This window comes from Zeugodacus cucurbitae, chromosome 2 (assembly GCF_028554725.1).
Source record: "Zeugodacus cucurbitae isolate PBARC_wt_2022May chromosome 2, idZeuCucr1.2, whole genome shotgun sequence".
In the NCBI taxonomy this organism is placed as follows: Eukaryota; Metazoa; Arthropoda; class Insecta; order Diptera; family Tephritidae; genus Zeugodacus; species Zeugodacus cucurbitae.
In genome coordinates this window covers 32,816,308-32,830,598 of record NC_071667.1, presented here as the reverse complement: position 1 = coordinate 32,830,598, position 14,291 = coordinate 32,816,308, and the positions used below count along the sequence as shown (strand labels likewise).

The 14,291-nt window shown below is 38.7% G+C and overlaps 1 protein-coding gene across 1 annotated transcript; it reads right to left on the bottom strand.

Annotated features, from left to right (window-relative positions):
• Positions 1 to 8,229: 8,229 nt before the first annotated feature.
• On the bottom strand, positions 8,230 to 10,846 carry LOC128919955 (uncharacterized). The gene is made up of 3 exons (XM_054225851.1): positions 9,906 to 10,846; positions 8,938 to 9,800; positions 8,230 to 8,891 (listed from the first exon to the last, which is right to left on the bottom strand). Exons 1-3 carry the CDS (start codon positions 10,844 to 10,846, stop codon positions 8,230 to 8,232), a joined length of 2,466 nt encoding a protein of 821 aa, XP_054081826.1.
• Between the last annotated feature and the right edge of the window lie 3,445 nt (positions 10,847 to 14,291).

Genomic DNA, 14,291 nt, shown 5'->3' with positions numbered 1-14,291 from the left:
AGTGATGTACAGGTGTTGAATGTTGCGGGGGCAGACACATGCATCTTGGGGGAACGGATGACTCACGGATGGTGCGCGAGCCGGAACGCGTCGGGAAATGAAACCAGCCAGACCAAGAATCGCACTTACGTATTACGGTCTGACACACGGAACCAGGAGCTTGGAACCGGGGTTTGGCTAAACGCCAGCAACCCTGCAGCAATGTGTTGCTAAATTGATGAGAATATTAGACTAGAACTTACCAATCCAGACATGTCTATGTCGCCGAAATAACAGCCCTTGGTCGGATCCGAAAATCCAAATCAATCTCTTCTGCTATGTTTAGGTCTTGTCTGTTGCTTACGTGATGTTTTCTCATTTTTTGCTCGAGAACACTCGACAAATGTTCAATTACATTAAGATCTAGTTACTGTGTCGACGTTTCTGCCACATAGGAAAGTTTTTCATATCCACGATAGAACTAATTGCGATTTGTGGTTCGGATCATTGTTCTGGCAAAAACTAAAACTGCCAGGAATGCACAATTTTTCAGTACTTTGTAATAAATTATGTTTCAATAAATTTAAATAAAGAGTTTTAGCTCAAGTTTAATAGCATGACTTTCAGCAACTTCCCTCTAATTTTCTATTGCGCTCACTAACAAACAGTAGGTTTCGAGCTCTCCGATCATGAAAATCAGCTTGGCGTAGAATTCTCCTCATTGTCTCAGGATTACATGACTTTCCAAGTACTATTTCAACCTCTTTTGTCAATGTCAGGGCACCTATTGTTGGGTATTTTTTAATTTTTCGTACGAGTAATCACTAATTCGCATTTTTCAATAGACGCACGAGGACCAACGAAATTTAAATTAATCTCAACACCTGACCACTTTCAAAGTTAAAATTTTATTAAAAAAGAAACTAATATATCATTTAATTCAAGTTGCTTCTTATTGCTAATCGTTATACCGGCGTCAATAACGATAAAAGTGTATACTCGAAATAAGGTGTGACGTCGTTTTACTTGGTATTTTTTTGTTGTAAATATTATGCCTAAGAAAAAATAATTTTTAAAGTTTTTTTTGTGTTTGTAATTGAAAAAAAACTTTAAATGTCCATTTAAGATTTTTTAAATTAAAATATATACAAATTTTTCTACATTCAAATATTCTTTTTAAAAAATTGTCAAACGAAATATGCTGTGAGCCACTGTACATGATTAATTCTGTATGTAATAACCGTTACTCTTAATACTGCTTCACACGCACACCAAATACGACAAATTTGCCTAAAACCGTTTTTGTTGTCAAACAATACATGCTGAGCTATGCGCAACCCACACCGAATCAAACAAGCCAAGCAAACCTAGATAAGACTGAAAAACCCGTTTCGATGCTTATCGCTGCACCGTTGTTTTTCAAAGACAAAATCATGCATTGCATATAATTTAAAATAGATATTGACGCGAAAAATTGTACTTTTAATTGATGCAAGAATGGGCTTCATATGTAATTATAAAAAAGAATAATTTAAAAAAATTTTAGATAAATTAATTAATTAAATAGTGTTATAATTAATCTCTCCGCAATAGTTATGCTTTGCGGTAATTTTTATTTTAATTAAAGACAACATAACCCATGATTGGTTCATTAAAAAACAATAAACTAAAAATATTTCGATAGTGCATGAATAATTCTAGTTAATGAACCAAGGAAAAAAGAAATTATTGAATTTTGAATTTCTGAGCACACTCTTTAGGTCAAATTTTCGCCATACATTGGGTCAAAGATGTGTGCAAAATTTGAACAAAATCGCTTTATAACTTTTGGAGATGTTGTGTTCACCGACTTAAAAAATTGAATTTTGAGATAAACACGTTTTACGTTTAAAGTTTTACATTCATAGTGACGTGGCCTGATGGGCGGAACTTCCAAAGGGTATATCTCTTACAATATTATTCGGATTGCTTTGATTTTTTTGGATAATATTCTAAACATATATATAAGACAAAAATTTTTTTTTTTAATTTTGAAACCCACCTAACCCTTTAATTGAGGCAGGAAGCCCCATATATAATTATAAAAATATTCATCACTTAAATAAATTAATTAAAAACATAGTTATATAATTAATCTTTCCGCAGGAGTTATGTTTTCTTGGCAGTTTGTACATATTTAGATAAAAAATGTAATGTTTTACATTTTTAATTTTTTATCTACGTTTTGTTTTATTTCAATGCACACCAAAAGAGACAAAAAGACAAAATTGGTAGCCACGACGCATTGTGTTGCGCTTGGTGTGGGTTAGAGCACAACACGTTTTTGTGTTTTTGACTAATCCGGTGTGGGTTCACCCTAAAAAACGAGTAAGCATTGCACTGCATTGTCGTGAATACGAACAAATGTTGCTTGCTTATGTCTTTTAGTGTTCGTTGCTATTTAGGCTCACTGCTTATATTGTTTAAAATGCCATCAAACAAATCACATGCAGTAGGTCGCACATTGTTTTGGTGATTTCAAGTGCACTTGTATAGCAGTTTAATATATATATATTATTATTATATTATATTTAACGCTGTATTCGCTACATATAAGCAACCCGGACAACAACAACGAAATACACACCAGGAGTCTACACACGCAAATATGTTATGTTGGTATCACCATAAATTTGGCGCCAACGCTCGAACGTGTAGAAAACCTTGTTCCTTTAACAACTGGGAAAAAACGAATGACTATCCGCTACGAAGACTGCAGCAAACATATGTAACTTACGTCCTGCAGCCACACACCGCTTGAAACTCTTCGACGGACTTTCTCAATACATCTTTTTGATAGAGACCGGAGCAGACGCGTCGGTAACCACTCGAAACAACAACGTGAAGCCGTCAACCGTTAAATTATTTGCGGCGAACGGTACCCCGATTACAGTATATTTCGAAGTTCTTCTTAAAATCGATTTAGGCTTAAGACGAGAATTCCTTTGGAATTTCCTCATCGCGGACGTCACGAGCGGAATTATAGGCGCCGACTTTATAAGCCACTATGGATTACTTGTGGACTTGAAGACAACCTAACTTCCATAGCATCGGCTGGAAAACTCGTTAGTAATAATAAAATATCGATAAAAACGTTCGACACATCATGCGCTAACGCAAACCTACTTAAAGAGTTTAGCAATTTAACACGTTTGGCACAACTCGGAAGCCCAGCAGTGTCCTCAGTAGTTCATCACATTGAAACTCGGGGCCTTTATCAGCACCACCGAGACGTCGAGCAGCGAAAGCAGAATTCGAAAGACTGATCAAATTAGGCATCTGGCCCCCATCGACCAGCAGTTGGGCCAGCCCTCTTCACATGGTAAAGAAATCAGACGGTACCTGGCGACCCGGTGGAGATTTCAGAGCCCTCAACAGTGTGACAATCCCCGACCAATTCCGTATCTACAGGATTTCACCAGCAACTTAAAAGATAAGACGATCTTTTCTAAGATTGATCTACAAAAAACATTCCACCAAGTTCCCGTTAATCCAGAGGATGTACCGAAAACAGCTATAATCAACTTTTCGAGCGCCAACAAAAACATAACCTAAGACCCAACGTAACAAAGTCAGCGTTTGGAAAATCCGAAATCACATTCTTAGGACACACCGTTACAGCAAAAGACACAAGGCCTCTACAGCAACGTGTACAAGCTATAAAAGATCTTGAGAAACCAATTACAATCAGCGGACTGAAACGTTTCTTAGCCACTATAAACTTCTACAGACGTTTGATTCCACACGCGATCGAAGCACAGATACCACTATTAGCCATGTGCCCCAGAAACAAAAAGAACGATCGCTCTCGGCTCTACTGGACAGAAATTACGACAGCAGCCTTCAAAAAATTGGACAAAACGCAGATACGTTACAGCACATACAATAGAGAACTCACAACAATATTCATGGCCGTTCGTCATATTAAATACATGTTAGAAGGATGTATTTGTCATATCTATAGTGATCATAAACCACTAATCTATGCATTCCAGAAGAATCCCGAAAAATGTTCCAACCGACAAGCTCGTTAAAATCATCAGTTTTATGCATCAACTCAGAACGTTGGACCGACTTTCCCCCTACAATACTCTTGGGCCTTCGAACCGTCTACAAACAAGACTTAGGAGCATCACCCGCAGAATTAATCTATGGTACAACCCTACGAATTCCTTCACAATTTTTCATACACGAAAGCCGAGTTAAAACACAATCAGAATTTGTTACTCAACTCCGAGACATAATGAACGCAATCAGACCATCCAATATTTCATGGCATGGTCAAAGGAAAGTTTTTGTACAGTCCGATCTCGCAACATGCCAAAACGTTTTCGTAAGGAATGACTCAGTGCGACCATCATTTTTTTAAATCTTACGAATGACCCCGTAAAGTTTTATCCCGAGAATAAAAATATTACAAAATCGAAATAAAAGGAAAATATTTCCATAGATCAACTAAAACTGGCATACCTGTCGCCAAGTATATTTCGTCACACACAAGCTACGAACGGTTACGTTCACCCAGTCTGGAGGAGGACAACGCTATATTCGCTACATATAAGCAACCCTTTACTACATTTATTATCTTATGCTTAAGCAACTCTGTACTACTATTTTCACCTTAGTTGTAAGCAACCCGCTTTTCTCATTCCTTCAATTCTACCTTTTTTCCTGAAACAATCGAAGCGGTCGGATGAGCCATCGGAGAAATAAACAAAATAGAATAAGTATTTTTGTAACTTCTAATAAAGCTTAGCGTAGGACTTATTTAAAAGTCCATTTTTTCTATGAGTAACACATGGTATTTCACACACTTTAACGTATTTTTTCGCATTTCACATATTGAATATATATATATTTGACGTGGGAACCGCTTTAAGCGATTATAGCCGAATCCACTAGAGCGCGCCACTCGTTTCTCCTTTTTGCTTTTTGGCGCCAACTGGAAACACCAAGTGAAGTCAGGTCACTTTCCCCTTGATTCTTCCATCGGAGTGGAGGTCGTCCAACCTCTTCCGCGGCTTACTCCAGCGGGTACTGAATCGAACACTTTCAGAGCTGGAGTGTTTTCACCCATCCGTACAACATGACCTTGCCAGCGTAGCCGCTGTCTTTTTATTCGCTGAACTATGTCAATGTCGTCGTATAAATCGTACGATTTATGGGTATTTAATATATGAAAAAAGGCAAAAATGAATCACCAACTAATTGACAAATTCATTAAAAATGCCTTTACAAACGATAGGCAACGGTAAAGTAGGGTTAACTGTGTAACACGTGTTAAACAAGTCAAACAAAAGTGTGTAAAGTGTTTCTTGACACTAACAAAATTTAATGATTTTTGTTTTTTTGTTGTTCTTGGTTGGTTTAAAATATTCTCTTTAAATACTCTATGTAATACCCTATGTAAAAAAAGTTGAACTGAAGTAAAAAGTAAAAAATTTTGCTGCGGAAAGTGACAAAGTGTTTTTTGTTTCAATGTGTCAACTGTTTCTTGACAAACTGTATATAAAAAATCTTTCCAGGGATGTCTGCATTTTTTTCGCGTAGAACTCATTTCAGCATTGGCGGCCTTCGGCCGCGCTTTAAAAAATTAACCCTGGTCGAGCCAAAACTAGGGGTGTCCGAAGTTTTTTCGCGTAGAACTCTTCTCTGCACTGTGCAAAAAGTGCGTAAAATATGTTGAAGTGTGGAAATTGCTTGTTGACATTCCTATTACCAACGGTACCTTCAGTACCTCCATTTTTTTCTCTCGAAACCCCCAAGAGTTGTCTCATCGGATGTTGTCATCGTCCACGCTTCAGCGCCATACATCAGGACGAGAATAACGAGCGACTTGTAGAGTTTGATTTTGGTTCGTCGAGAGAGGCCTTAACTTTCCAATTGCCTACTCAGTCCAAAGTAGCACCTGTTGGCAAGAGTGATTCTGCGTTGGATTTCGAGGCTGACATTGTTGGTGTTGTTAATGCTGGTTCCCAGTTAAACGAAATTATCTACAACTCCAAAGTTATGACTGTCAAGAGTGACGTGGGAGCCAAGACGCGAGTGCGCTGATTGTTTGCTTGATGACAGGAGATATTGCGTCTTGTCCTCTTATTATAAAAATCAGTAATAGCTGAAATTGTGTTTACAATTATGTGGAAACCGCGCGTTGCAACACCTTAGAAGCTATATGTGGAGGATTTTGCAACACTGCGTTTTATTTATTTGCATTTCATAGTTCTTTGTCGTAGAACTTTCTTCTGCATCAAGTATGTACAGTTTGTCAAAACAACAGTTTACACATTGAAAATAAATATACTTTTTCACTTTCCTCAACAAAATTTATTACTTTTTACTTCAGGTCAACTTTTATTTTGAATCATGGATGGTTACATACAGTATTTAAAGAGAATTGATGCAAAAAAAAGCTAATGCAATGGAAAAACAAACCAAGAACAACAAAAAACAAAAATCATTAAATTTTGTTAGTGTCAAGAAACACTTTACTCACTTCGATTTTTTTACTTGTTAAGCACGTGTTATACACCTAACCGTGTTTTACCGTTGCCTATCTTTCGTAAAGGCATTTACAATGAATTTGTCAATTAGTTGGTGATTCATTTTTGTTTTTTTCATATCTAAGATACCCAATATTGTCGTGCAAAGGATTTAGTTTGAAGAGATCCAACATTGCCCCATAATCCCCAATGGGGTAAAAACATTTTAGCTCTAACAGCAATGTTTTCTTTCACCCTCTAAATAGTGTATAATGGCTAAAATTGATCGGAAAATAAGGAAATTATTGAACTAAAGCGAGGAAAAGACCCTGAATTATAAATAAGTGGACATTGCCTAATGTTTCGAAAACTTGACCAAATTCCAAAAATTTCGATGAGTGTTCTTACGAATAAGTTCTACAAAGAGTGCAACATACAGATTTCTCACGTAACTGCGCGCCAAACATGCTACAATATTGGGTATTTTATATATGAAAAAATGCAAAAATGAATCAGAAACTAAAAAATTTTGCTGCTGTGACAAAGTGTATTTATTTTCAATGTGTCAACTGTTTCTTGACAAACTGTATATAAAAAATCTTTCCAGGGATGTCTGCATTTTTTTCGCGTAGAACTCATTTCAGCATTGGCGGCCATCGGCCGCGCTTTAAAAAATTAACCCTGGTCGAGCCAAAACTAGGGGTGTCCGAAGTTTTTTGAGTAGAACTCTTCTCTGCACTGTGCAAAAAGTGCGTAAAATATGTTAAAGTGTGTGAAATTGCTTGTTGACATTCCTCTTACCAACGGTACCTTCAGACAGCGTTGCCGTTTTGGTTCGAATGGACCAAAATTGGTAGTTTCATGTGCCTTGGTAGTTTGGTTGGTAGGATAAAGGTTTTGGTAGGCAAAATTTTGTATTAGATGTACATATCTACAAAGAATGTTAATCTTAAAGTTGGTTCGCTTAATATTGTATACTTTCTTGCTTTAAGAGAATTTCAAGAATACTGTTCAGTAGAATTCCAAAAAATGTATGAAATGTGTACCTGTATATGTTTTTTCTTTTATTCAAACATGAAATGTTTTATTTGAAATGGTATTAAGCTCAAATGAATTCAGTTGTGTTAAAATGTTTGGTATATAAATTTTATTGGCTTTTTGTACGAGCCTATAATAATATTATTAATATATATATATATATATATATATATATATAGTAAAGTTCAATAAAACACCATGTTCAGATCGTGGCGCCAAAGAAATCGGAATTGTGCCTATATATGTATAGGCTTATACAAAAAAGCTCATAAAATGTATGTGGGATGGCCGAGTAACTCGACGAATAAAAACACCGCGTTTTACATAAAATGATTAATAACAACTTTATTCAAATTATCTAATTAATATGACCGCAATGAAATAATTACACTGGCCGGTATATAAAAGATTAAATAGCGATCACGTCCGCTGTGATCTGCCGTGGTCTTGCGTGGTCCGTGGTTGCCGGTGATCTGTCTGTTTGTCTGTCCTTAATTCGTCTTCGTCCCTATCATCGGAATAATAATCTGGTGCATGCGCTCTACTTGCCCGTTTGCTCGTGGCACTCCCGTAGCAATTAATAAATGCTGGATTTCCTCATCCTCGCAGTACTGTTTAAACAAATTCGATGTAAAGGCTGCGCCTCTGTCTGTTATGACACGTCTTGGATTTCCGAAAACGGCTGCTCTTTTCTTTAAGCATTCGGCGACTGCATCAGCTCCTGTGTTCTTAGTTGGATATATAGTACCTCAAGATCGTACGAATGGTACTTTTCCTCTGCTGGTTTTGTCTTCCGACTCATGTATTGAACTGGATGGAACGCTTGATCCTTCTGAAGTAGCACTGCTCCGTACCTGGACATACAAGCGTATGTATGTACATCAGTCACTGCTTTCGGATTGTACAACATTAGGACTGGTGCGCTGATCAATGCTGAGTTCAACTTCTGGAATGCCTCTAACTGCTTGTCGCGCAACTCGAACTTAGCCTCTTTCCTGAGTAGATCCGATAGCGGTTTGGCTATTATTGCAAATCCATCGATAAATCTTCTAAAGTATGATGTCAATCCCTGGAATCTCTGCAAAGCCTTCTGGTCATGTGGCAATGGGAAATTCCTAATCGCTTTTGTTTTTGCATCAGATGGTTTTATCGAACCATCTTCTATAACATAGCCTAGAAAGTCTATTTTACTTATAAGAAACTGACATTTGTCCCATTTCATCCGCAAACCATATTCTTCAGCTCTTCGTAGAACTCGTTCCAAATTGTGTACGCCTTCAGTATAATTCTTGGACGGAATAACTAAATCGTCCATGTAAGCCACCACAGTATCGTCTTGTATAAGATCTCTAAATACTGCTGAAATAAATCTTTAAAAAAACTGCCGGCGAATTCGATATACCAAAAGGCACGTATTGAAATTCATATTGCCCATTGTATGTAACGAATGCGGTGTACTTCCTTGAGGTAGGCTCCACTGGGACATGGAGAAATCCATTCCTAAGATCCAGTGTCGTAAAAACATTAGCACCCTGTAACTTTTCGATAACATCGTCGATATTTGGCATCGGGAAGTTATCGCGAACTATCTTTGTGTTGAGGTGTGAAAGATCGACTTCGTCCACAGGTACCTTCTCCATTCCTGCGACCATACACAGGGTTCCAAAATCTTCGCTCAGTTCAGCAATCCTGTTATCACCTTCGTCAATTGGGTTTTCCTTAGCGTCAGTGCCCATCTCAGCAGTCTCATGAACCAACTTCGAACTCGCTTCTGAAATCCTGAACTCTCTTTGCTCCTTAGCCACAACAGCGCCCTCGCTCTCATTGTTTGCTACTTCCAAAGCCCTTCTATCACGGATTCGCTTGCGATACTTCCTAACAGCTTCCATATACTGCTCCTCATCTTCATGCACCCTTGTGCCCACATTTGATTTCACATCAATCCTCTTAGGCTTCGCTGACCCAACACTGCGATCTTTCCTTACTGCTCCACTATTCACCTCCTCCTTAATCTGTGGCTTTTCCTCCACCTTCTTCTGCCTGAACTCGGCGCCATCTTCCGTAACGAATAAATCCACTTGTCTCAGAACGTCGTTACCAATCACGAGCGCATATTTGATGTCTCGCTCTCTCACTACGTGAAATTTTACTTCCAACCTTATGCTGTCTATCTCGATGGATGTGGTAAAGCTACCTATTGTTGTAAGTTTGTTGGTACCGATACCCATCAACTGTCGCTGTTCACTACTTAAGTCAACGTCCAGACTAAGTATGTTTAACGTATCGTAACGTATAATAAGTCGTTACCTGTGTCGATTAATGCCGACGCAGATTTTCCGTTGAAACTTACATCCTTAAAAATCAATCCACTCCGTTTCTCCGATTTCTCCTTCATCCGTCATATTATTGACGCTGCTTCGTTCCGATTTAGGAGTTTTCTTTCCTGCCTTACAGTCAGCTGCACGATGACCCTCTTTACCGCAATTGTAACACGATATCTTATTGCGTGGACAGCTTCTAGCGAGATGTGATGAATCCCCGTAGACAAAAAACTGGAAATCCTTGTTTGACGACGATGCCTTCTCCTGGTTCCCATTCACGGGTTGTGACTGGCTGTAACGAATCTTCTCGTATACCTTGATCTGCTCTTTCAAATCCTGTATAGTTTTCGCCTGGTATATGTTGCTTTTGTTCGACCTTGAGTCTGGTATGCCTTCAATGAAATATTCTATTAGGCTTGAGTCATCTAGCCCTGTCGGTTTCCCCAACTCCATTAGAACGTATAAATATTCTCGAAGATCTTCCCCATGTCGCTTCCGACGACTACGTAAAGTACGCTGCTCTTCAATCGATGACAATGTTATACAAAATTCCTGCCGCAGCGCTAGTTTTAGTGAACTCCAGCTGCTTATTCCGGTTTGGCTTCTTATAAAAATCTTTGCCGCACCTTTTAACAATTGTTTTGCGTAGATGAATTTCTGCAGCTCGTTCCAACGCACTGCTGATGCGTTTGCTTCAAAATCCTCAAGCCATTGTTCGAAACTTGGACGACCTGTTCCTTTAAACGAAGTCATTAAGTTCTCAACATCTCGGAGAGTAAAGTTGTGGTATTCGACTCTAACCTCACGCACACTCCGTTGGCTTGCTACCTCTTCCACATCAGTTTCGGAACCGTCAACCACAGTCAGGCCGAAATGCTCCATCAGTCTGTCCTGTAGTATCGCTTTCCGTCCAATAGTCGATAGCCCTAAATCGCCTAACCTTTTCTTCAGACCGTCAACAGTCAGCTCAAAAATTTCGTTGCGGTTCATAATTTACAATGTTGTACAAAAAATGGATAATATTCTAAAAATCTTAATTTTAATAATAATAATTTTTCCGCATACAATTCTGATAACTTTATGTTATTCAATTAGATCGCAATATCCGCTTTTACAATTTCTGTGTACAATTTTAATAACTTTTATGTTTAACGAATTTCAGAACAATATTCGTTTTAACTCTTCCGCATAAAGTTTTTAGAGAGAAATGTTTTCTATCAATCGAATTTTATTACAATATCCGCATTTAACTTTTACATAAAATTGTAAGTTATTCGGATTTTATTGTAATATTTTCTTTAACAATCTCACGTAAAAAGTCTTAAAATGTATTTTCACCAATAAAAGTTTGCTGCGATATTCGCCATAAATTTTCATAAAAGTATTCAATAACTTATTTTACGTTATTCAAAAAATGTACAATTGTATATCAAAAGACTTAGCTGTTTCTCCAATGAAATGTAACGCCACCTCCAACGATGTACTGTACTTTACCGCACACACTGTGTATGTCCGCCGTTAATGCTGCTACCGCTACTACTGCTACTGCTGATGCTGCTGTTACTACCGCTACTGCTGCTCTGCCGCTACCGCTGTGACGTTGCTACTGCTACTAATGTTGATGCTGCTACTGCGTCTTCGCCGACGCTGCGCCTTGTTGTTAGCGCTCCTCTCGACAGCCAAGCTGTACCACTCTCCCGTATGCGGTTTTGGTTCCGCAATTTTCGCACACCACGGACCACTTGTTGAAATTAACGCGTTTGAAATTTATCAACAAATTTCACTTTAAATCGCAAGTTTTTCACGCAAAATCGCACTTTAATCCCGAAATTTCACTTCTGACACCACTTGTGAGATGGCCGAGTAACTTGACGAATAAAAACACCGCGTTTTATATAAAATGATTAGTAACAACTTTATTCAAATTATCTAATTAATATGACCGCAAGGAAATAATTGCACTGGCCGGTATATAAAAGATTAAATAGCGATCACGTCCGCTGTGATCTGCCGTGGTCTTGCGTGGTCCGTGGTTGCCGGTGATCTGTCTGTTTGTCTGTCCTTAATTCGTCTTCGTTCCGACTGTTTCGTTGTCATTCCAGTCCGTTCGCTACTGTCACATCTGTTCCCTACACAGTGTTGCATTTATATTTCAATCTTATTGTCCGTTTACACAGTCCTACATGTATATATCAAACATTTGAGCTTAATATCAATTCAACTCAAAAATTGTATGTTTGAAGAAAAGAAAAAACTTATGCAGGTATACATTTCATGTGTTTAAATAAAGTTTAAACATATTACATAATATAAAAGGTAATAAATTATTTATCTAAGAGATATGTACATAACGTACTTCACCCTTGTGTACTAGTTCTTTACAATGTATAATACTACTTAAAGTACTTATATTTAATATGTTTCTTAATTTTGTATTCATAAGTACAAATTCCAAAAATTTTCGGTCCGCAGCGACTGAACTGTACGGTAGTGTGATTGGATTAATCTCAAACTTGTATAAATCAATAAAACAAAACTTATTCATATCATTTTAATGGTACTAACGGTACTCCAATATCTATCTATTGATATTCATATCTTTCTTTAAATGATTATCACTCAACCCATTGAGTTATTTTCTTATCGGGATTACAGAACTAAATTGCAAATCTTCCCGGTTAAAATCAAATCTCGCTTTGATTTGGTCTAAAGCTCAATATAAAATTCAAGAACGTTAGTTTGATTCTCACTTATTTCGTTGTCGCTAGTTTTACTTTGAGGGATGGGGTCATATGTAGAAGTTCACGCAAGTGAGGAAAGTTTCTGATTGCCATTCACTTAGGAGTGGCCAGAAACGATTCTTTTGCTTATGACTCAAGTAGCTCACGACTTCCGGTTTTAGACCAAGTATCCTCTGGATAGCTAACAGACAACCGTTTGGAGGCGAGCTAAAGTGAGAAGGCTAAGCCCGCATCTGCGGTTGTGCGTAGGGTTTGGAACCCACCACATAAAACAACCTACCCAATGAAAAAATAATCAGAGCCTCGGAAGAGAAACCCCACTTCTGATGACGACCCCTGCAAACGTACTAAGGATCACGATTTTAGGGCATGCACCTGGAATGTCCGGACCTTTAATTGGGAAGGTGCCTCTGCCCAGCTGGTTGATGTCCTCGTAAGAGTAAAGGCTGACATCACCGCCATCTAAGAAGTGCGATGGACGGGACATGGACGGAGGAAGGTGGGCCCTTGTGACATCAACTACAGCGGCCATATAAAGGAGCGCAAATTTGGTGTTGGATTTGTGGTGGTAGAGAGACTCCGTCGCCGAGTCCTGGCATTCACCCCGGTGGACGAACGTATTGCCACAAAGCATCAAAGTGCGGTTCTTCAACATATCGCTGATTTGCGGCCACGCCCTAAACAAATCGATCACGTTGTGATAGACGGAAGACATGTCTCATGTGTTTTAGTCGTGCGTATGCTCGAGGACCAAATATTGACTCGGACTAATATCTAGTAGCAGTAAAGATACGCACTCGTCTCTGTGTCTCAACGCCAAAAAACCACTTGGTACGATGAGAGTTGTCGTTCCGCAGTGGACAGAAAACAGACCCTACCTCGCAACGTTGCGAACGACCACAACAGGTTCGGGGTGGGATAGATATCGAGAACTGAATAGGGAAGCGAGACGCATTTGCAGACGTAAAAAGAAAGAAAAGAAAAATTTTATGAAAAGATGAGGCGATTTACAGAAGGTTTCAAGACCGGAGCATTATCATGTAGGGACCGAGGAGGTAATCTGGTAACGGATGTCCAGAGCATACTTGGATTATGGAGGGAACACTTCTCCGACCTGCTGAATGGCAGTGAAAGTACAACACCAGGAGATGGCGAGCCCGGTTCCCCAATCGATGACGATGGAAAAGATATTCCATTACCCGACCATGAAGAATTTCGAATAGAAATTACCCGCTTGAAGAACAACAAAACGGCGGGGGCCGATGGACTACCGGCCAAGCTATTCAAATACGGCGGCAAAGAATTGATTAGATGGATGCATCAGCCAATTTGAGTCAATTACCGTGGTATAAGTCTCCTCAATATCGCATATAAGGTTTTGTCGAGCGTATTGTGTGAAAGACTAAAGCCCACCGTCAACGAACTGATTGGACTTTATAAGTGTGGCTTTAGACCTGGAAAATCGACAATGGACCAGATATTCACCATGCGCCAAATCTTGGAAAATACCCGAGAGAGAAGAATCGATACTCACCATCTTTTTGTCGATTTTAAAGCTGCCTTCAATAACACAAAAAGGAGCTGCCTTTATGCCGCGATGTCTGAATTTAGTATCCCTGCAAAACTAATACGGCTTTGTAAACTGACGTTGAGCAACACCAAAAGCTCCGTCAGGATCGGGAAGGACCTCTCCG

Bases quoted from the DNA above. Each gene is read 5' to 3' on its own strand.
- LOC128919955 (XM_054225851.1), bottom strand. From the start codon at position 10,846: ATGAACCGCAACGAAATTTTTGAGCTGACTGTTGACGGTCTGAAGAAA. The intron at 9,801-9,905 runs GTGGATTGATTT...AAACATACTTAG, and splicing joins GGAGAAATCGGAGAAACGGA to TCTGGACGTTGACTTAAGTA. The intron at 8,892-8,937 runs GTATATCGAATT...TTATTTCAGCAG, and splicing joins ATTTCAATACGTGCCTTTTG to TATTTAGAGATCTTATACAA.